Below are 21,320 nucleotides of genomic sequence, written 5' to 3' on the forward strand. Positions count from 1 at the left end.
TTCTTAACCCCCAAATCTCCTTAGTCTGTTTAAATCCTCAAAGATAAAGTGTGCAGAACCACCCATGGAAACCGCAACCCGAAGCAACAGGTGCAATGTATTTTTTCATACCAGTATTGCGTGTCAAAACCCCTTTGAGGATACGGTTACTTCCAGACAGTGAGGGAGCTACAGGAAATCTTCTCACACGCGACGATTCAGAGGTGAAATTTAGAGTCCTTTAGGGGCCGTTCGGTAAAAGCTGCCCTGGGTCTCCCTTCATTTCCTCGATGGCCACAAAGGGAGATCATCAGGCTGCTCTCAGCTGATGTCGGAAAGGCCATGTCTCGATGTATAGTGTACCTATATTATTCTGTAAGACTACAGTTCCTTCCTCCAAGACTGAGGCAAAGGAACTGCTGTCTGGCTTGATTTAGCAAGCAAAGCCTGACTCAAGGTCAGTAACAACAATAAACAAGGCACTACGTAAAAGAGGTATGCATATATTTATGCTGTGTAAGGCAAGAAGGAAACATTTGTTTTCTTAAAATGCATCATGCACCACTTCCTGAAGAATAAGCAACAAATCAAGGTAATTTTCTTTTATTTATTTGTACAGATATTCATCTGGTTAAAGTTTTCATATGAACTGACCAGTATGATGAAGGTTCCTCCACTTTTTTTGTCAAAACACAATCTGGACAGTTACATGAGGTATCACTTTCAGACGAGAGAGACACAGACTGACGGCAAGCAGAATGAGCAGACTCAGCAAGACTTAACATCTTGCATTTTGTCAGCTTGATGTTCTCATAACACCTCACTCTTTCAGCAAACCATCTGGTCTATAGGCTCCTTTCTATTACCTCGTCTTATGCTGTCTAGAACATCACAATCAAAGTTGACTGTGCATGAACAACGTGGGTGAATATGACTGAAAAAGTACAAGGTTGTATGACACCGGAGCTACTGAGATTTCGAGAAAAAAAAAATCTAGCAGTCTTACAGAAATTTGTCTCTTAGTTATTGAAAATGAAGACCTGTTCATTTCCTCTTCACACTCTGCAGCTGCTACATAAAGCAGGTCATTTGATTCTAAAATTAAAACTAAATCCACGGGGACCTTCAAATACAGACAAAAATAACTTGGACCAAAGACAGGTGGTGTATTTAAATCTTCCCTAGTACTCAGTGGAAGGAATTCAAGAGGTGCATTTGAAGGAAAACCACTGGTGGATACAACAGGCTATTTTTTTGTAAGCAAGTGTCATAGTATTAAAAGCACTTCAGTAAATAATAAATTCAGTTTCCCTGTTTCACTTTCAGGCTGCTGCACTGTGCGTGCTGGCTCGTTGTCACACTGTCGCAGCTCACAGGAGCACTTCAACACAACAGAGAGGTTGTTCATTTTATTAGCAACAGCTGCGCTTCTTCCTACTTTGTGACAAGTGAAAAATGTCTGCTGTGAAAACACCTGAACATCTCCAACCATCTTTCACTGCAGTGTTACTCAACGATGTTTACAGAATAAACACACCGCTGAAACAACTGCTGCATCATTTTAGGGGTGACCGTCGTAAGCTGATCCACCATCTGCATGGAATTTTTGGTATCTGACTATAAATTTAGTTACCATTTTTTCCTTTTCATCCTGCTGTGGAAGGAAGAACTTTACCTGATGGAGTAGATAACTTTTTTTTTTCACAATTTCTTTTAATTTTCTAAAAAAAAATTTCCTGTCAAAGCGTTCTTGGACTGTGGGGCAAAATGAGTCAGAGTCTACAAAACAAATATGTGGTTTTAAAATTCCAGTTGCATCAAAACAGTGAATAAATTAGATGTAGCAGTGGAGCTGTTATACCAATGTGACAGGATAAGAAGACACGAGGATACCATGTTTTTACATACACATCGTCACCCTCTTAAAACAATAAAACTTTCATTAAAAAACGACTTAGGCCTTTATTTTAAGAGGGCCACGAAGTATCACTGGCCACAAAGTTTTGTTATTATAAAAAGCATCTTCACACCATTTTTATGACATTAGCTAGCCAAACATACAGTTGAGCAATCAACCCCCTCACTTTTGTCTATTGTTGTTGGGCATGTACAGTAGCTAAGGTTTCATTTTATAGCTACCATCCTAAAGATGTGCTGAATACATTTCATTCATCTTTCGTGCTTTCTTATCTGTAGGTTGATTTAAGTAAAAATCAAAAAGTAATTAAAAAGTAAAAAAAAAAGGTTATTTTTTTAAAATAAAGACCTCTTAGAACACAGCAATTTAAATGTTTATATGCAATTATAGTTGGTATTTGGAAGCATTAAAGCTACTACATGATCAATATGTACTTTGTAAAAATAGATAATTACAAAAATTTGAACTACATTTAAGCTGTTTCAAATGAAAAATGTCATATGCTTAACTAAGAGTTACATTTCCCCCTACTGGCAAAACCTTTGCTCTGCAGTCACCAACAGGAGAGTTACAGCTGTATTATATATAATTCATCTGAGCCAAATATATTTAAAATAAAAATAAAAAAAAGCTCCAAGCTGCTCCAGCATCACCGCAGATCAGGTGTCGAAGCCCCCAAATAAGTGCTCAGGTCTGAGACGTTTGATTTGATGATCTTTACTGGAATGGTCTGCATGTTCAACCTCTGATAGGCAGCAAACCTGTGACAGCCGCCGAACGAGTAGTAGTAATTTCCTCCCTCTCTACCTTTGATCCAGAGCACATCAATAGGAGGAACAACGCTGATGTCTGCTGTCTCCTGGAAGGAAAGACACACCGTCAGTGATAGTTAAAGAGTAGAACAGCTGTGGAGTAAAATTGAAGCAAATTTACAAGAAAAGTGGCATACATGTACATGTATACTGTTTATTGCCTCTTCTGATGAGCCAAAGGATTCATTTTAATTTCAAATACTATAACCAAATATATAAATATCTAAAAAAATATTGATTTTACTAAAATGGTCACATTTGCTCTGAAAAAAAACCAAACAACCTTTTAACACAGATGATGTGTAATATCTGATTTCCTAGACCAAGGTGTCGAAATGTATGTTCTGACACAGCATTTATATTGAGATAATGTTCCACATTCTGATTGGCTCTAGATTACCAAAGTTAACACTGGATAAAACACCAGCTTGATTTGATTTTTTTTTTTTTAAATTAAGTGACAGACACTTTTCTAAAGTCACACTGAATGTGGAGAAAAAAAGACGCCGTGTAGGTTAACATTGCACTTTACACAACTTTTGCTACTTATGCTGTACAGTTTTCTGTGAAATGCAACTACAAAAAAAAAGAAAATGCGACAATAAAGAGTGAAAAAGTACTTGCAACTAAGTGAAAAAAAACAAAACAAGCGGAAAACAATTCAAGAGTTTTTGAAATTATTTATTTTTGTCTTCATTATTATTACAACAGGCCCAATTCCAAAAAGGTTGTGATGCAAATAAATATGTAAATAAAAACAGAATGCAACCATTTCCAAATCTTGTAAAATCAGTTTATTCACAACAGAACGTAGGAAACACGTCAAATGTTTGAACTGAGAAAAATGCACCATTTTAAGAAAAATATGAGCTCATTTTAAATTTGATGGCAGCAGCACCATGTCTCAGAAAAGTCGTGACAGGGCCATGTTTACCACTGTGTAGCAACCCAATTCTTTTAGCAACAGCCTGGAACCATCTGAGAACTGAGAAGACCCATTGCTGGACCTCTGGGGGAGGAATGTTGTCCCATTCTTGTCTGATATAACATTATAGCTGCACAACCAACCTGGGTATTCTTTGTTGTATTTTTGGTTTAATAATGCAACAAATTCTTTCAGTTGGTGAAAGGTGTGGACTGCAGGTGGGCCAGTTCAGCACCTGGACTCTTCTAGTACGAAGTCATGCTGTTGTAATAGAAGCAGTATGCAGTTTAGCGTTGTCTTGCTGAAATCTGCAAGGCCTCCCCTGAAAAACACATCATCTGGATGGGAGCACATATTGCTCTAAAACCTGTATATAACTTTCAGCATTGATGGTGCCTTTCCAGATGTGCAAGCTGCCAGTTTGATAAGCACAAATTCACCTCCATACCATCAAAGATGCAGGCTTTTGAGTGCTGACAACAAGCCAGATGGTCCTGCTTCTTCTGTCCAAAGGATATAAAATTCGATTTGTCAGACTACAGAACAGTTTTCCACTTTGCCTCAGCCCATTTTAAATGAGCTTTAGCCCAACAAAGATATTTCTGGATCATGTTCACATATGGCTCCTTTTTTGCATGATAAAGCTTTAACCTGCATTTGTGGGTGGCACAGTTACCTGTGTTCACAGACACTGATTTCTGGAAGTGTTCCTGATTTGACTGTTCCATGATTCTATCATGGAAATCATGCAGTCACTCCAATGACAGAATCATGCGTAGTGTCACCTCAGGGCCCCAGTATCACAGACACCCAATACTAATTTTCAGCCTTGTCCCTTGCATACAGAGATCTCTCCAGATTCTCTGAATCTTTTGATATATTTAGCACAGTGGATGATGAGATATTCAAAGTTTTTGCAATTTTGCATTGAAGAACATTATTCTGAAATAGATGCAGTTTTTAACAGATTGGTGAACCTCAGCACATCTTTACTTCAGAGAAACTCTGCCTCTCCAAGATGCTCTTTTTATACTCAATCATGTTACTGACCTGTTGCCAATTAACCCAAATTGTTGCAAAGTATGCCTCCAGCTGTTTTTGTAGTACCACTTACTTTTCTAGTCTTTTGTTGCTCCTGACCCAACCTTGAGATAGGTTTCCCTCAAATTCAAAATGAGCTAATATTTTTCACGAAAAAGTGAAATTTCTCAGTTCAAACATCTGATGTTTCCTGTGTTCTATTATGAATCAAATATTGGTTTATAAAATTCACAAATCATTGCATTCTGTTTTTATTTACATTTTCTACAGCATCCCAGCTTTTTTGAAATTCGGTTCCTATTATTTAATTTGCACCCGTGCCTTAATGACATGATGCAACACAGTACATGAGTCTCAATCTATGGATGCATCCCAGCTGTCAGGTAGGAAAGCAGCATTCAGATACTATACAGCAGGGGTTCCCAAAAGCTGTGGGGAGGTAAACCGGTGTGCAGGTGCACCTTGAGATTTTTGTGCCAACCAAACATTATTATTGTGACCAAAAAGTACTAGTACACATGGTGATGATGGTCAGGACAAAAACATTTGTGGGGGTAAAAGTAATCACAAAATCATCTAAAAAAAAAAAAAAAAAAACAGGTGTGGGCAAATAAATTATCCCAACCTGGGACTGTTATGGAGGATCACACCACAACAGTCCCAGTTTCTCATGTGGCCTCTTGGGAAAATTAATTGCCCACCCCTGGTGTAAACAAAGAAAAGCTGTCAGAAGAAATGGACCAGGGATGTCAATGGCCTTCATCACAAGTATGTCATTTATTGGGAGGAGTTAGCTAACACGAACACGCTCCCAAGCAAGTTAAAGAAGCACTTGGAAAGATAAGCAAGGAGAAACTCTGCTTTTTGTAAAGCGTTGGATCTGAATTACCAGCGGGAAGAGCATTTCTTGGATTGTGTGATAGTGTCTGATAAAGAGATGGAGGCAAGTTATATGTTATAAGTGGAGCTTACTGCAAAGCAAAACAAGTAGGTGACATGCTCAAAAGTACCTTATCTGACAATACAATCAAACTGTGATTAACATTAAAAAGTTCAGGACCATCTTCAGACAAGTGTAAAGATAAAACAATAATCTGTCACCCTTATTGTGTCCATCAGACTCTGGACTTTCTGCTCGTCCAGCACTGGCGGAAACGGTCTGATGATGACCTGCAGCGGGATGTTATGGATCTCCTCCACAGTGTCCGAGTGAATCGACCTGTTGTCGCTGCTTTTCTCACCGCCCGCAGGTCCACGCTCAGTGGGTTCTATCGACATATTTCTACTGGATAAAAACACCAACTTCAGCGGAGTTTTAGTGCCGCGGTATAGCCGAAGCATTTATTAAACTACCCACTGACTGCAGTACACTCGACCGTGTCTTCACTTCCTGGTGTTATAAAGGGAAGGTTTTGATTGGTTATACTCCCTGTCAATCATACAAGGGCAACGCCCTCCTGTGGAAACCTGACTCCGTGTTTTATCCAAAGTGGAAACTTAGGATGTTTGTTTCGGTAGAATTTAAAGGCATTATTATCAACTTCCTATGATGATACGAGATAACAGATATAATGCATGTTTGCGAACCTGCTGTGAAAGAACTGACACAAGTCAGAATGATAAATTTATGCGCAAAGTCACATGCCCAGCAATTAAAGAGCAATATTATAATTTTTGAGCGGTGCGTCTAGCCAGCTGATGAGGGTACGTCAAATATCAGTGTCATTTTAGCTCTATTTTTGGGGTCTTTACTTTCATCTGGGGGACCTGCTGCTTTAGCTGCTAAATGCGCAGCTAATTTTACTAGCTTGTAGTTTGGTTAGGTGCTGAGCTGGTTGTGTACAGTAAGTTTATCAAAACATGCATAAAGGCCGGGTGAGCATTTTATTAATAAGCACCCAATAAACACAGTTCACAAAGTGTGTCTCATTAAAATTCACTCCAGCAATTAGTCGTGCAGTTATAGAGAGCTGCAACAAGCCCAGAATCCTTTGGTGACAGTGGTTTTTAATGAGGTCACTGTTTTGTATTGTCGACTGTTGCATGATATAGGCCTCCTCCTCCTCCTTACTTGGTGATATTCTATTTTTGCAGGGATTTCAAAGAACCAGCCAGGTTGCTGTGGCTACAAAAAAAAAATGTCTGGGCTCGAACAGGTAAGTAGAAAAGCTTCAAAAGATCTGCGGCGGTGGAGCGGAAACAGAACTATTGTTTTCTCACAGCCGCAGCATCTTCTAATGAGACAATTAAAACTGATTTCTTGGACAGGAGACTCAGTCCATTATATTGAATTATTAGAAATTCTTTGAAATGCTGTAGCAGCCCCTTTTATTGTGATTAATTGGTCACAGGGGGATCGGATAGAACACGAAAGTGGCCTATATATAGTGTGTAATCATTAACAGAGGTATCAGTATATAATATAACTATTACAGATTAGAGCTGAACAAAATACATCCTGTTACGCTGCTGTGGGTTTAATCAACTTTCTTTTCCCTCATTACCAGGTGATTGTGTAGTAACAGCAATCTGTTTATAGTTTCACTGCAAAACAGCTTAGCTTTGAAAACTCTCTCACATTTTCTACTTTGTTTTCTGAAGAGCAATTTAGCTGACACCAGAATACTGTCAAACCACCACTTAAACTCCAGTATACTGACATGGATCATAATATACTGACACGGGCTTCATGACTTAGTGTTTCTGTGTGAATAACTACCATATAGTAAATAAGTATGGTGACATGTACCCCCCACCCCCGGCATTCACTACTTCATACCATAGTCAAATTGCTGCTTTGCTGTCAATCAAAAGCCACTTGAAAAGAAACCAGCATCGCATGAAGACAAGAGACCGTGTCAGTCAAGCAGTATAGACATGTAAATCATCTGCAGTGCAGAAGTGTGTTCGTAGTCCCACTACACTCTGCGTGACCCTCTGCTGTCACAGCAGGGTGGTATGTGAGTTGTTAACATATCTCAATTACTTAGATTGAGTTAGTCACACAGGTACAGCGGCAGGTCACGGAAGAACAGTTCCCACATAATGATTTGCTGTTAATATTAGATTTCAGTCCCTGTGGGATTGTCACACTTAGAGCAGCTGGAGAAAATTACCTGCCAGCTTTCAGACAAGGAAGTGAGCTATATTTATTTATGCCTTTTTTTTTTTTTAACAAGTTGACATGCTTTAAAGTGATAATTATTCTGATGCTGATTTTCAGTCTTCTTTGTTATAGATGAATGTGTGTGAGATCGTAACACAGTTTAGCAACAGTGGATGTTGGTGTGTTTGCGTCTGAACGTGTGACTGATTTGTTCAGTGATGTTGATTACTCGCCGATGGCTCTCGCTGCCGAAATCTATGAAATTATTTTCTGCGCTATCTCCTTCAAGTACACGAGAATGAGATTTCTGTTTAATGATCTTCCTTGCCTTGAAATAAATTTGCTCTCCAAATCTCATCTACAGAGAGAGAACAAGTTGTGCTTTGGAGAGAGGTTATTTAGATGTGGATTAAACTGCAGTCACACTTAGTGCATCGTTCATTGACCTTACAGGAAAAACAAAAGCACAGGGACATTTTTTTCAGCTGTTAAGCCAAAAGGGATCAGATTAACATGATTTTCCTCTCACCTGTAGTGCTATTTATCCAAGATTGTTTGGTGTGAGTTTCCAAGTTTTGGAGGTTTCTGTTTGCCTTTCATTATAAAAGAGGTAAATGGCACTCATCTTATAGTGAGGCGGCAAAAAAATACTTTTGAAAAACTCTGCGGCGATGTCTCTTTTCATAATCATGGCCTGGTTACTCAAAAAAAATCCACACATCATGTCTCGTGTCGGAACTATTTTTTCCTGTTGTCTAAAACACAGTTAGATGTGTTTTCCTGTAATATAATTGAGTTTCTTGCTATCAGAGATTCTATAGATTTCTCAATAATATGGTTAAAATTATTTAAAATGTTGTACTTTGGTAGTCAAGTTGTGAAAATCTGATCTCACAATTGAAATTTCAAAGTATACCAGGCTGATGCATAAAGATTTAAAATAGTCAACGTTTACTAATGTAAAGTTCTTTTTTCTTTTTTAATGAAGGACCTTTTTGGATCATCTTGCTGAAGGACCTATGAGCTTATGCCATGGTGAGGCATCTGTCCATCCGTCCACCTGCTCATTCACAATTCACAAAAATCGCTTCTTCTCCTGAAGGATTGGTCAGAATTTACACACAATGATCATCTGATGGGTCTTAATCAAAACTATGGTCAAGGTGAAGGCACGTTTCCATTTTAAGAAGAATCACTGCTTTTCCTAGAGTAGCCTGCAAAAAAGTCTGCGGTAAAATAATCAGACATGTCTACCAAATTCATGGATTGAACATAATGTGGCACTGTCTTCATCATGCTTGAATTCAAATGGTCCAATATATGGCCCTTTTGCTTACTAGATCTTAATCAGTATGATATTTAGCCCAACAAGCAACAGCAGGCAGCAAAGCATACTTAAAAAATATGGGGTTGAACTGCCCTAAATTATGTAAAATATTTTTAATCCTTAAGCACTTTTTTCTTGATTGATTTCAGCTTTAAAATTCCTAAAAGCAGTTTTTAAAAAATGCCTGTTGAAGTTTGTTTAAGCAACAGTTCAGAACTCAAAGATGATCAGTTTAAAAAAAAAAAAAGGCAAGTCCTCACATTTTAATTTTGCTATAAAATTAGCTCACTTATTTTTGTGTCATCAAAATGGTTGCTGATTAATGAACTAATAAGCTAATCAACTAATTATTGCAGCTCTGCAAATTATAATGTAATCTTGTGCTGTGCTTGTTACTGCGTGCATTGTATATGAAGGGAAAAGGAGCTATTTAAGGAATGCCCTCCTTGACTTTTGCCTGAGTGCTGATGACAAGTTGGATATCTTAGATGCATAAAAATGCGATTTTGACATGACTTCAAAAAGAGAAGCATACGGATGAGGTGGACCCTCTGCCAACAGAGAGATGAGGAAACAGATGGGTTTTACACAAACAGCACAAACATCAAGAACACTGAGTTAAAGAGCTTGGCAGTCTCACTTGATGAAACAGTGAGGAATGGAGGCGCTTTTAATGAGCATCTCTCCTGTGATGCAGAAAAAAGTGAAAAGACAAACTGTTAGCTCTTAAAGGGGCAGTTACAGTTGGTTGGTCCTGGCTGGTTTTACCAACCTCTTGTTGAGTGACTTTGGTCAGCGTGCATGCATGCTGGTTGTGCAGTGGGGAGTGTTTTGCATGTGGATTTGAGTGGCTTTTCACTTTGAAAATGATGCAGAGCAGATTTTGTCCTCCAGCTGAATCACCCAGTTGAACTGACAGCACCGTTATCAACATCAAAGCCTGTTTTTTGGTTTTTTTTTTTTTTTTTGTTAAATTGTTGATGCTGACAGTTGGTGAACAGCCAACAGATGGCGCCAGATGTATGAGAAGGGTCAGAGCAAGGGCCTGCACCAGATGAAGGAGGGTTGAATTAGTTAATGATAATTTAGCTAATTACAAAAATTATTAGTTGTTTGCTTTTTCACCTGCAAGCAACTGAGAGACACCTGCAGCAACTGAAATAAAGAGTGATTCTAAATTCAACAGGAGAATACATTAAGTATATTTTAGAACTCATCTTTGATGAATTAATGAGCCATTTACTCTATAAACTGTCTAAAAAAGAGAGCCCAAGGAGACTTCTTTGTGTTTCCAAACCCCCAAAATATTAGTTTATATAAGACTCCATAATCTGACATTTGAGAAGCAAGAACCTGGAAATATTTTGGAGTGAACACCAGAAAGGATTAATTGATTAACAAATAGTTGCAGATTAATCAGTCATTTCAAACTGATTGTTTAAGCTCTGATTGTTTGCCTGTCATGCAGAATAGTCTGTGCGTAATTTGCATTTGCGAGTAGAAAATCAGAATTTGAAGGCTGCAGCAAATGGTTAATTTTTTCATTGACAAAAACTCTGCAGATAATATTCTCAGTTATTTCCATTGTGTTGTACCAGGAATCAGAAATATTTAGTACTTTTCCTTTAAAAATTCTTTGATAATTGCTTGATTATTAAAATTATTGCTTGCTAATTTATATTTGATTGGCTTTTTGAAATTCAGCTTTGCAAAAATGACTTTTTATCTACTGTGCACCAGTTTCTTCATCTTTGAAATAAAGATCATTCATCTGTGCTGTATAGAGCATACTATACTCTAAGGATTATTACTGTTAGATTTCCAATTCATTAATTAATCTAAAAAGTGTTTAAAAACAGTTTTTCATCACAGTTTTGTAGGACATCTGAAAAGTAACTTTTTTTTGTTGTATCATTAAGTCAAATAACACAACATACTAAAAAACATAGCAAGTATATTTTCATATTAATGAGAAAAAACAGCTGCTTGATTTTGTGTGTAGTGTTACCGTTGTTCCAGTTTGGGAGGTTTGACACTTCCTGTGGCTTTAGATTTTTGCAGTAACCTTTTAGTAACCCCTTACTCCTTCAGAAGGCAGAAATATTTTCTGATGATGGTGTTCTCAAGTCAATATCTTTGAAGTGTGGGTGTAGCCCGCTCAATTTTGCAGGTTGTTTTAAATAATTTACCTGATCTGCTGCCAGTGTGAGTAGCGGTGGGAGGTGTTGGCTGTGTGCCGGGCTTTGGAGTGTTGCGGATGGGGGTGGGGTGGTGGGGATGGTGATGGGGATGGGGGGGGTGGGGGGTGGGGGGGGGGGGTGAATTGTATGCAGGGCCACAGTCGCCCTTCCTGCCTCCTGATGGCGATCGCTCACAGCGGCTGTTGTTACACACACAGCACACCCATGGGTGATGTAATTGGATTCTGTGGGTCCCCATTTTACAGTCCATTGCCGTGTAATGAAATCAGTTATTTACTTTCATCATAAAATCTGATAAGGGACAACATCTGCCGGGGTAAAGTTTGAGTGAGCGCCGCATGTGAATGTTGATGTGCGGTCTGCAGTGCTACGAGCTTAATCAGCAACTTGGTTGTAAACTTGTCATTTGACTCCACATGTGAAAACCGATATGCCGCTTTATTTTGTTATGTGTTTAACTTTAGGATAACTACCATGGAGGCAGCAGCCAGGGTAATCACTGCTTCCCCACATTGAAGGAAGGAATGTGCAGCTAAGTGTCTTGTTTCTGAGCTCCTGCTCTGCTGTGCTCTGCCTGCTGTCTCATTATACTGCTGCTGTGCTGCTGGAGGACACTGAAGGACACAAGCGATTGAATTCAAGTGTTGTATATTCCCTGGAAACCAATCAAGAAAAGCCCCAGAATAATAATCCCTGTCCGCTGTCATGATTCATTTTTATTTTGTTCCATATTTTTCTCCGGCTTTTGAGTCACTCAGAAAGAGTAGTTCCAGCATAAAATCAATGTTCCATTAAAATTTAATGACCAGGAAGGGCTTAATAGTGGTGGAACAGATGCCTCTGCTTTTGATAACGCCGACATCTCAGGAACTCTTATTCAAAGCTATATTGGTGCTGTCAGGTCCTCTGACCATTCCTGCTCTTAGCTGCTGCGAAAAACAAAGGATATTGGCATTTCTGTGCCTCTGAGCGGTGAAATTAAAAGTTAGTAAATTGACAGTAAAGCTCATAAAATCCCTCAAACATTGACAGAGGAGGCTACAGCTGAAGGCACATTATAGTCATAATTACAATTACTCACTCTGTTAATGTTGACTAAGGGATACTCCAAACAGATACCAGACTCACCATTTTCTAAGTGTGTCAGCAAACATCTGGAGGATTTGTGTGTGTCTGCATGTGATGAAAATGAAACACACAAAACACCCTGTTATCATTTAAAAAAAAAAAAATCATATTTAACTGTTTTAAAAGGAAGAAGAGTGGTCTCGCAGGTTCCTTGTGCTATTGTTTTTATTAACGTTATCATTGCTATTGTTGTCATCATTATTAATTGTAGCAGAACAAGATAAAATCAAAACACCCCTCAGCAATCATGGCTTAAGTTTCTTCATACTCAGCTGGAACAGTGTGAGAGAGAGAGAGAGAGAGAGAGAGAGAGAGAGAGAGAGAGAGAGAAGGAAGATAAAGAGAGAGAGAATGAGAATGAAAGTGGAAAATCTTAATCAGTTTTTTTTTCTTTGAGGACCATATGGAAGGTTTCAAGCAGCCAACCATATGTTGAAGGCTTTTGTCATGGAAATCATACTTTTTGGCACTTTTTCATTGCGCAGCCAAGCCGGGCACATAAATAGAAGAAAACAAAACAAAACAAACAAAAAACCAACAAAAAAAAAAAACCTACAAAGAAAAACAGAACATGATCAAATCTTTGAGAATACACAGAGTTTTGAAGTTTTTGTTTGTAACTTACAACAGATAGCTTTTTAATCAAGACACTCCCTGATTCACGTGGCCACCCAGACTGCAATTGGTACCTGTATTTGTCTTTTTTTTTTTAAATAAAAAAGACAGCATGAATAGAAAAAGAGCAATTAAATGTCTACATGCATTGTCATATTATTGCTGTGATATATTTACAAATATATTTACAAAATCATCAAAGAGGAACAATGTTTCCCTACGTCTAAATCAGTAGTTTGGAATCAAATTGTGCCTCCTGCTCTGTAATTAGTATTTTCTCTGAGGATGAGCTGTAATACTCACAGTTTTAGATAGAAGCCTACGGGTACAATATATTTCCAATCGATGTTTTTAATTATCTCAGTGCTTTCTGCCTTATTAAAGGTTTTGGGGATACCTCACATGTCATAGTAAAATAGTAAAACATATAAAAGAATAATTTGGAAGCAACGATCTCTGCATTAGTTTGATAATACAGCCACGTGCCAAACTGTGTGTTCTGCAAGTTAATCAGGAGACAGGTGGTTTGGATGCTCTCATGCAGTGATTCAGCTGTAGCAGTTAGGCGAGCATTGACAGGATGATGGTGAAACTGGGAGGAGAGGACGGACAAACAGAGCAGAAGCCCATCGTTACGCTCTTTTCTCCTCAGTATTGTGTTTTTGTTTTATTAAGGGCGAGCTCAGCATTACTGTGATCGTGCCATCCATTTGGAATATGCAAATAGCTGACAGTGCATTTGCCTGCTGGTGCTTGACCTTCCCCTTGGAGGTCGCTCACCGACTCAATTACGCTCCCTATCTGCAGTCTGTCTGCAAACACCTGTTATCCTCCCACACTCCGCCACCCTCCGCCAATCCCACTTCAGCACATCTCATCCTCGCTGCGTCTGTTTAGAGGCAGTTGGGACAGGATGAGGACGGCTGTTGGGGTGGGGAGGGATGCGGGACAAATGATGTGGGAGTTGGAAGTGCATTACAGCGCGTCATTTTATTGCAACAGTCTTGAAAACTTTCTCCACCAAGGCAGTTCATGTCAAGATCATTTTGATTAGTGCTGGTTAAGATGTACGTGCAGCCAGCCTTATTCTGCCTCAGAGATTTCTTTCAAAGTGAAGTGGCACATTTGGGATCAGTTGCAACTTTATTTAACTATATTTAATTGCTTTATTATGTCAGTGTCTTAAATTAGATTTATTGTAAACCTTCTAGCTATTCTGTTACTCTAGCTGTCAGAAGATATTTTCGCACCAGGTTGATCTGAATAACAGTAATGCTTTCAGGTGAATTAGCACAGTTTTGGATAAAGGATTGCTCATATTTAATTCCTCACAATTATTATTGCTTTTCCACCTTTGCAGACCTGGTGTAACTTAATTACACCTACATTTTTGTTTTTACATCTACATCCATGTCTATGTCGGCCATTTCTGAGAATTACTTATTGCCTGAGATTTGAAGACAAAAAGTCCCAAAAAATCTTCAGTCATGACAAGGAGGAGGAGGCAGACTTTGGAGAAACCGTGAGATAAAGAGTATCCTAATGTTTTTCTGTTATTTCATTTTATTGCCCTACGTTGAGCTGTGATTGTTATACATGTCAATTGCTATGTCAGTTAAAGTTATTGCCACAAAAACAAAAAATAGTTCTGCATTCATTCATTTGAAGTCTACTAGCACTGCTACTGTACATTGTTCCTCTTTAAAAAACTAAGTCCCATGGACTCTCTACAGTTTTCATGCATATAAACATTTTCTTTGAAAATCAGCAGCATCTTACAAGGTCAATGGATGTTCTTTTTTTTTTTTCTTTTAAATTATAAACAATAAATAAATACATGATAAATAAGCAAGTCTTCAATAAATACACAAAATTAGGTAAATAAATAAATAGTTAAATAGGTAAATAAATAAAGTATTTACATGATAAATAGATGGTATGCATCTAAACTGTGGGCGGAGCTTTTAGCGACATATAAAACAGACAAACAGAAAAATTTGACTGTCACTTTGTAACTGAGGGTGGGTGAGTCCATACCGTCACTCTGAGGTAACACTGGTGGAGGGGGGAGCACCTCGAACACTGGGCGAAAATTGCTCGTAAAGACTAGAGATTATGGAAGCCACCATGGTGGAGGAAGAACAACGAGAGTTTTCATTGCTATAGACGAGTCAACCGCACATGGCACTTATAACGACAGATCATTTGGTCTGGCTCTCAGTGTCTGTACATCAGGGTGAGACTATGAATTTGATCAGACGGCGTGTGTGATAACCTGTTCAACAGGCCAACATTTTAAAATCACTGCTCTTGCAGAATTGAATTGGATGACCTATGACCTTATATAGCTTATTTAAATGAGCTTTTTTGTGAATACCCACAGTTACAAAGATGCATTTGATTTAAGAAGGGATAATCAGCACAAAAAAATAAATTTAGAAAAATCAAATAGAAAAATAACATCCGTTGAATTGAAACACTGGTGTGGAAAAGGGGTTTGTGTTTTTTTACCTTTTAAAATGATCTCCCTTTTTTGCAAATACTGTCATAGTTCACATTTTCATAAAAAGTTCATGTTGGCAGTTGCAAAAGAATTCAATTCTTAGCAAATAAAAAGCAGCATAAAAATACAAGAGGTCATTTTGTCTCTAAAAAACAAAAGAACACTGTTAGTCCTTTTTTATGTTTTTTTTTCTTTTTTCATTACTATTTCCTATAAAATATCAGGATTCTAAATATTATTACTATTGATATCAATATCATATTAGTCATTGATAAAAATTCACATGCCAGGCCTCATATATTATTGTGTGTGTGTGTGTGTGTGTGTGTGTGTGTGTGTGTGTGTGTGTGTGTGTGTGTGTGTGTGTGTGCATGCGCACGTACGTGCGTGCATGAATGTGTTTGTGTGTGTGTGCACGTATGTCTTTGTGTTTGTGTGTTTCCATGTTCCCACATCCGTGGCAAGCATGTTGCTGAATTGTGTACATCTATCATCTACAGTTTCTATTTGGGGGAAGGTTGTTTGATTGTATGTTTCTGTGGACGATTAGCTACTGTGCAGGGAAAAAAATCCAGCATCTTCTGAAATTGTCTTTGCCATAATCATTAGAGTTTCTTCACGTAATCTCAGTGAAAATATTGCTTTCTAAAAAAAGGGAAGAAAAAAGGCATGGAGGGCAGAGTGAACAGGGTTATTGGTTGTGAACCTACAACAGGGGTTCAATATTTTGCTTCTTCCTCGTGGTTAGTTTTCTGATCCAGAGTCATCTTCGTCTGCAGAGCCCTTGAAGCAAGCTGACTCATAGTGCTTGTTCAAGTAGGACTTGAGAGCGAAGGTCTTATTGCAGCGCTTGCATCTGTAGTGCTTGAAGGCAGAGTGTGTTTGCATGTGGGCGCGGAGGTTTGAACGGTCAGCAAAGGCTTTGCCACAGTGGGCGCAGGCAAAGGGCTTCTCCCCCGTGTGTGAGCGCATGTGACCTTGAAGCAGCCACGGCCGGCTGAAGGCTTTGTTGCACACCTCGCACTTGTGCTTGAGGTCATGGGTGAGGATGTGCATGGCCAGCGCTGGCATGGACACGTACACTTTAGCACAAGTGGGACACTTGCGGGCCATCTTGCTGTCCAGGCTGCGATGCGTCTGCTTGTGTCTGCTGAGGTTGGAGGAGGTGGCGTATGTCTTGCCGCACTCGTTGCAGGTGTGGCGAGGCGTGCCGGCTCCCCTCTCCTGAGCCCCAGCATTGGCACTGCTGCTTCTGGAGCCTCCTCCACGACTCTCCCCATCTCCCTTCCGCCTCGAGCGCCCGTCAGAGATGAAGAAGGCATCCATGGTGTAACCCTCGGCCAGGGCCTCCGATTCACCAGTGTAGAAGCCGCTGGCGGTCATGCCAGACTGGGGGCTGTCGGGGTGCTTCAGGTCGGGGTCACAGTACTCCCCTCCGCTGCTCACCTGGGTGTACAGGGGGTCTGACACTGGTGAAGCTAGCTTGTGCTCCATCTTCTTCTCCCCCTGGTATACAGATGGCGTGATGTAATCCTGGATGTATCCTGGATAAGAGACACACGCAAACACAGTTGGCCAGGGGTTGTGATGGGTAAGGACACGGTGACATGCTGGTGATTACATGATTGTAGTGCTGCATCACTGCACTTTGTAAAATGGTGAAAGAGTGAGTGGCAGAGCTAATTGCATTTTTTCCCAGAACCCACAGGTTGTACAGACAATAGCTCTGGGATGCAGGGAAACATGCAAGCTCAGCTGCGTTTAGGGAGGTTGCAATTTTACAGTAAGGATGAACACTGGATAATAGCTCATCAAAGAAGTCTCCTGTGTAGGAAGATGCATATTAAACCCTTTTTTTTTTAAAAAAGAACAAGTAGGCTCACTGACTAGTCCTTCTTTCACTGTGAGTGCCGGCATTACAAATCAAACAGCACTATGTTTCAACACTAAATCCCCTAATTTTTTTTTTTATTATTTTATTTTGAAAGTCTCTTTTATTTATATATATATATATATATATATATATATATATATATATATATATATCCATACATATATGTGTGTTTTCATTGTTTTGAAAAGAATAACTTGCTACATATCTGTTTGCATCTTGCAGGATTTTGTTTTACTTCTTCAAGCAGGTATGATACATGATGCAGTAAAGAACAAGGTCCCTTAAGTGATTTAAACTGCATAGAGCATGGTTTCAGAGAGATATATTTTATTGGCATCATTCAAGTCTTTCCTTTCCCTCCAAAGCAGCACAGTGCTACAGGAGCTAGAAGGCTTGCTGGCAGCTAAATGCATCAAAACGTAACCAATATAGTCTTATGTTATGAATCTCTGGAGTATTTACTACCTCCAGGCTTGACATTCTATAGGCTAAACATATGAGTGCAAACAAAAAATGCGGTGAAATTTTGTTCCTGAGACAAATAGTGCATAACTGCAGAAAAAAAAGCCATTCCTAAGCACTGTTTGCAGCAAGCAGTGGAAATTAGGTATTGACTTCTTTTTAATGAAATTCAAAGTTTTGAAGTGATCAATAGGCTATCATCTGTAAAAATAGCGCAGCTGTTAGAATAGCCGAGTGCTGGAGAAGACAGAAATAATGCGAGGAACAGATCAAGTATCCGCAACACACAATAGCAGTCTATTGAGAGTGTGCTTGTGAAGAAGGTCACCTGTCTAGAGCAGCGAGCACACTAAAGTACCTTCAAGAAACAGGGCATTAAGAAATCAGTTGAAGGGCTTTCTTACTGCAGCGTCTCCATTCCCAAGGGTTTGAGTTCACACACCCACTTTGTCAAAGACATGACCGTGACACCGGGGGACAGGGAAACACCAGGCCTGCACACACATCATTATGCTGCACTGCATGGCTTCAATTTTTTAAACTACGCAGGTGACGTTTGTCAGAAAGAGAGGAACACTTATTTCAAAAAAGAAAATATTTTTAAAAAGATGTTTATCTATCCCTTTAAATTTAATTCCTACATTCCTATAATTACAGTTAAATAGACAATTGCTACTTCAGCTTCAGAAATTCTAAGCAGCTAAACCCACCTGTTTTACAGCCACACTTTTTACTGTTATGAATAGAACTGTAAGCTACAAACTCCAACATGGCCTTTTTCTGCTTTTTTTTTTTTTTTTTTTTTTTTTTTAATCAGCAAAACATTCTCTGCTGTATTAGTATAGGCTAAATTGTTTACTGTGTTTCAATTACCCAAGGTCAGACATGGAGCTCATCGTTTAGGACTCGCGCTGTATCAGCCTTTACAGCCCATAGACTCATTTCTGTAATGCAAAGCAAGCATGTAATTAATGGACCCTCTCAGCCACCCCTCTTTGTTGTTCGACAGACACTCAAGTCAAATGTCTCCACAATGGGGGGAAGAAAGTCTCCTGGCACGGCAGAAGTGCTGATGTTAGGCATTTCAGCCACGGTGAGGATTCTTTTATTTTAGCTTTTCTTTTTTTGACTCAGCATGAAAGGGACAATTCTTTTGTTAGAATTAAATGCCTTTTGTCAACATTAATGTTTTGCCTTATTGTTCTTTTCTTCTTTTTAATATAATGCATTATTCACGGTGTTGAACAATAGATTCAAGAACAATAGAGAGTGACAAAAATTATACAAATAGATTCTTAATCATTTTAAATCTTGCAGCAGGAAAGCTAAAGAAATTTTCATATAAGCTGCAGGATATGTTACAACAAATATAAAATGTTTTAACAGCCATCATTTTTTTTTTGGTCTTCACCACTAAGTTATTTTTAGTTTTGCAAACCTGTTCAGTTTCTTTTGGCCCAAATAACATTTTTGTAAATCCCTGTGTTCTGAATTTCACCTTGTTCCTGACAAGGTTGAATAACAGGTGGGTATCATCACAGCATTTAGCTGTGGACTGTGAAGCCTCTCTTGCCATGCAAACATCCTGAGATACCACAACAAAGACTCACGTATGGCCCTCTAAACGTGGCCACAAAATGGAAGCGACGGGCTTAAAGCAGACCGTGAAAGTGAAGGTCGCCTCACAGCTCTGACTGGAGCTTAGTGCGGCCAGTCAGTGTGGAGTCCACAGTGCAGCTATGTGCCTTTCTTCGTGTTTACTGTACATCTGTCACGTGATCGGCCTCATTGCTGCCCCAAGCATTTTTGTCTCCCTTTTCTCCTTCCCTTCACTATCCTTTTAACCCAACTCCCCACCTCCCTTCTGGCTCTACTGTACGCTGTGTTAATGTCTCTTGTGGCGGCGATAGGCCTGCACGGCTGAAACTCTAACCCCTGCTAGTTTTCAAATGCCCGGAAGGAAGAGAAAGATGTAGTGGAGCAATGGGGGTGGGGAGACTGTGCATGCTCCATTTGGATGGGAAGAGGGGGGCAAGGGAGGATCGGACCGTGATCGGAACTCAAGGACAATAACAGCTAAGGACAAATGTATCATCTGATGCTCATCGGTCATATTCATGAATTTTTTAGTCCACATGATGACCAGATACAGTCAGCCCATGTGTGTTCACCCACCACAGGGTTGGTGCAGTCATACAAATACGTAACAGGAGCTTCTCCTGATTAGACACACGTTTTGCTCCCTATTTACATAAACTAATCCGTGGCTTTGACCTGAATTGTGTCTGTCCTTCACTAGAGTCAAAAAACAAAAGTCTGGGAGCACATTGATGGGGGTGGGGTGCCTCTGGAGAGGATTATTTAGGCTACCAGTGCAAAAATCAGCTGGCTTAATAAAAAATCTAAATTAATTTATATGCTACAAGCATGCTATTGGCTGACTCAAAGGAAATTCTCACTCGATGACAAAACAAAAGAGGATACCATCTGTGCTAAGTGTGGAAATGTCAGGCGTGCTGAAATCAGCACCAGAGCTGTTTACAGGCAGGAGTGCCAGTGCATCTTTAACTGGAGCAGCTCGGACTAGAGGCATGTTAACTCACCATTCTCACTGAGACGAACCCCAAGGCTGGTCACCGAGTCTGTGATGGAGCGTGTAAAAGTGAACGAGTCGTCCAGGTGGTGATGGTGATTGGAGGTGGCCACATTGGATGAAGAGAAATCATCAAGCTTGATCTTCTTTACCAAAAATGAGCGGGGCATGTTTCAATGAATAAAAACACAGCGCTGAGAAAAACGCATGAGAGAAAATAAAAGACCCTCTGAGGAAGCACAGAAGCAGAGCTGGCTTGACGATAATCCTTGTGGTTAATATGAAGACAAGAGCCAAAAACATAAGATAAGAAAGAAAATGGAAACCAGTGGACAACAAGGCTGCCGGCAATGCTGTGTGATACTCTCTGGCTCCCCCAGCTTCCCCCGGAAAAATAAAAAAATAAAAAATAAAAGCGATCCTGTTCAGCACTGGATAGCTCCTGTGATGCAGCAGGCTTAAGGGACCAGTGAGGAAGAGAAGAGATGGAGACAGAGAGAGGAGGGAGAGAGAGAGACTGTCAGACTAGCTGAGATCAGCAATCACGCCAGCCTTTATATGGGGCACAGGCAGTGGAAGATCAGGTGGTGCTGCGAAATGGAGCTGCTTAGCTTTAATCCATCAAATGTCCCCGGGGACACACATCAAATTACTACTGAACCGTCTGTGCATTCGCACACAGACAGAGGAGAAAGAACACAGCCAGACCCCCACTGCCCCCACTCCTCTTCTCCTCCCCTCCCTCTTTCACCCCTCTTATGCTCCATGCTCGGAGGAGGAGTAAAAGAGGAGGGTAGACAATGGAGATGTGGATGA

At 39.7% G+C, this 21,320-nt stretch overlaps 2 protein-coding genes across 2 annotated transcripts; both read right to left on the reverse strand.

Moving 5' to 3' along the window:
• Positions 1 to 600: 600 nt before the first annotated feature.
• srxn1 (sulfiredoxin 1 homolog (S. cerevisiae)) lies at positions 601 to 6,062 on the reverse strand. The gene is made up of 2 exons (XM_030733864.1): positions 5,777 to 6,062; positions 601 to 2,756 (listed from the first exon to the last, which is right to left on the reverse strand). The coding sequence occupies exons 1-2, from the start codon at positions 6,014 to 6,016 to the stop codon at positions 2,547 to 2,549; spliced, it is 450 nt and encodes a 149-aa protein (XP_030589724.1). The 5' UTR covers positions 6,017 to 6,062; the 3' UTR covers positions 601 to 2,546.
• A 6,522-nt stretch (positions 6,063 to 12,584) lies between these two features.
• Positions 12,585 to 21,035, reverse strand: scrt2 (scratch family zinc finger 2). The gene is made up of 2 exons (XM_030734507.1): positions 20,515 to 21,035; positions 12,585 to 17,099 (listed from the first exon to the last, which is right to left on the reverse strand). The coding sequence occupies exons 1-2, from the start codon at positions 20,672 to 20,674 to the stop codon at positions 16,300 to 16,302; spliced, it is 960 nt and encodes a 319-aa protein (XP_030590367.1). The 5' UTR covers positions 20,675 to 21,035; the 3' UTR covers positions 12,585 to 16,299.
• Between the last annotated feature and the right edge of the window lie 285 nt (positions 21,036 to 21,320).

The sequence above is a fragment of the Archocentrus centrarchus genome, chromosome 7 (genome assembly GCF_007364275.1).
Source record: "Archocentrus centrarchus isolate MPI-CPG fArcCen1 chromosome 7, fArcCen1, whole genome shotgun sequence".
Taxonomy (NCBI): Eukaryota; Metazoa; Chordata; class Actinopteri; order Cichliformes; family Cichlidae; genus Archocentrus; species Archocentrus centrarchus.

What these genes read in the sequence shown, in the direction of transcription:
- srxn1 (XM_030733864.1), bottom strand. Translation starts at nt 6,016, where the DNA reads ATGCTTCGGCTATACCGCGGCACTAAAACTCCGCTGAAGTTGGTGTTT. An exon ending in GTCTGATGGACACAATAAGG is followed by an intron (nt 2,757 to 5,776) that starts GTGACAGATTAT and finishes CTTTCCTTCCAG; the next exon opens with GAGACAGCAGACATCAGCGT.
- scrt2 (XM_030734507.1), bottom strand. Translation starts at nt 20,674, where the DNA reads ATGCCCCGCTCATTTTTGGTAAAGAAGATCAAGCTTGATGATTTCTCT. An exon ending in GGTTCGTCTCAGTGAGAATG is followed by an intron (nt 17,100 to 20,514) that starts GTGAGTTAACAT and finishes TCTCTTATCCAG; the next exon opens with GATACATCCAGGATTACATC.